Source organism: Miscanthus floridulus, chromosome 15 (assembly GCF_019320115.1).
Source record: "Miscanthus floridulus cultivar M001 chromosome 15, ASM1932011v1, whole genome shotgun sequence".
Lineage (NCBI taxonomy): Eukaryota > Viridiplantae > Streptophyta > Magnoliopsida > Poales > Poaceae > Miscanthus > Miscanthus floridulus.
In genome coordinates this window covers 9,852,828-9,854,658 of record NC_089594.1, presented here as the reverse complement: position 1 = coordinate 9,854,658, position 1,831 = coordinate 9,852,828, and the positions used below count along the sequence as shown (strand labels likewise).

The following is a 1,831-nucleotide window of genomic DNA, read 5'->3' as shown; positions in this document are numbered from 1 at the left end:
GGACCTTCCAGTACGCGTAGTTCGTACCCTCGAACCACGGAGCTTTACTGGACCTCTCCATGTCACCTTCGCAGATAAGGAACAGGTTAAGGTGGAATGATCCTTAAGACCTTAACCTGCTCCAATACTAATTGAAGGACCGAACAAGGCGATCAGAGGGGGTGAATAGGAGCCAATTCAAAATTTCTCTCAAAATGACCGCTCTCCCAAGATCACCCTCCAAAAGCACCGAACACAGCAAATATGAAGCCCTCGAGCCAATTAGTGGCTGATGTTCACTAGGAACACAGCGGGATACCGAGACGATCGTTTTATTTATGGAGACAGTCGTTTTATTTACGAAGACGGTAAAAAAATGTCCACCTCCTAAAATCTATTTACGGAAAAAGAGGCCCGCCTCCGAAAATAGCCTTATTTTTTAAGGCGGACCTCTTAAGAGGCCCGTCTCTGTAAATAGGCCCGGAGCCTAGCCGGCCAATAACCGTAGTCAAGTATAAAAGCAGTACTTATGGTTTTCGTCCCTCACTTCTCTCTCCCCCTTGCGCAGTTGCGCTGAAGCCAAGCGGCGACGTCTCCATCACGCGCTCGCATCATCTGCCTCCGCCTCCATCCCTCCCTCCACTCTCTCTCTCTCTCTCTCTCTCTCTCTCTCTCTCTCTCTCTCTCTCTCTCTCTCTCTCTCTCTCTCTCTCCCTCCCTCCCTCGCACTTAGGGTTTCTCACGGCGGCGGCGGCGTCTTCCCCATGGCGGCGGGCTCCCTCTCCTCTCCCACGACATGATCTGGCGGCAGCGGGCTCCCTCCCCTCTCCCACCGCGGGATCCGGCGGTGGCAGGCTCCCTCCTCTCTCCCATGACGGGATCCGGCGATGGCAGGTTCCCTCCCCTCTCCCACGGTAGGATCCGGCGGCGGCGGGCTCCCTTCTGTCTCCCACAGCGGCATCCAGCTATGGCGGGCTCCCTCCCCTCTCCCACGGTGGGATTCAGGGGCGGCGGGCTCCCTCCCCTCTCCCACGGCTGGATCCGACGGCGGCGGGCTCCCTTTTCTCTCCCACGGCGGGATCGGCGGTTGCGGGCTCCCTCCCCTCTCCCACTGTGGGATCCAGTGGCGGCTGGCTCCCTCCCCACTCCCATGGCTGAATCCAATGGCGGCCGGCTCCTTCCCATCTCCCACGGTGGGATCCGGCGGCTGCGGGCTCCCTTCCCTCTCCCACGGCGACAGCGGACGGGTCGAGCTCCTCCGGCGCGGATCGAGCTCCCCCACGGCGGATTGAGCTCCCCTAGCGGCCGTGCATCCGGATCGAGCTCCCATGCGGCGACAGCGGCGCGCAGCCCAGATCCAGGCCCATGCCCGATTCGGGCTGCGGGCTTTTTCTTTTTTTCTTTTTTAAATTTATTTTCGTAGGCGGGCATTTGGCCGCCTGCGTTAATCCGCATTAACCGAGATGTTTCAACGGAAGCGGACAGTTTGCCCGCCTCCAAAAATCCAAAATGCCCGCCTCGGATAAGAATACTGTAGTAGTGACCACAGCATCCGAAAAAACTGACACAATACCAAAAACCCAAAAACGGTACTCTCCATCTCTATCACGAAGAGGCAGAAGCCCAACTTGAAACCCTCAAAACAAGAAGTGACTAGAGAGTTGAGAAAAGTCCCTTGGAACAGCAGCAAGCCAAGCAACAGACAACATGCAGAACGGATCAACGAAACTCCCCAAAAGCAAAAAGAATAGCTGATGCTCTTTCACAAACCGGCTTGGGCTGAATTCCCACTGGGCTTGGCCGATCACAGGCTCTGGGATAGCAGACCACCGCGTTGGTCTAACTCCTACTC

The 1,831-nt window shown here is 56.9% G+C and overlaps 1 protein-coding gene across 1 annotated transcript; it reads right to left on the bottom strand.

The window, feature by feature from the left end:
• Positions 1 to 718: 718 nt before the first annotated feature.
• Positions 719 to 1,309, bottom strand: LOC136506965 (formin-like protein 20). Its single transcript, XM_066501836.1, has one exon. The coding sequence runs from the start codon at positions 1,307 to 1,309 to the stop codon at positions 719 to 721; it is 591 nt and encodes a 196-aa protein (XP_066357933.1).
• Between the last annotated feature and the right edge of the window lie 522 nt (positions 1,310 to 1,831).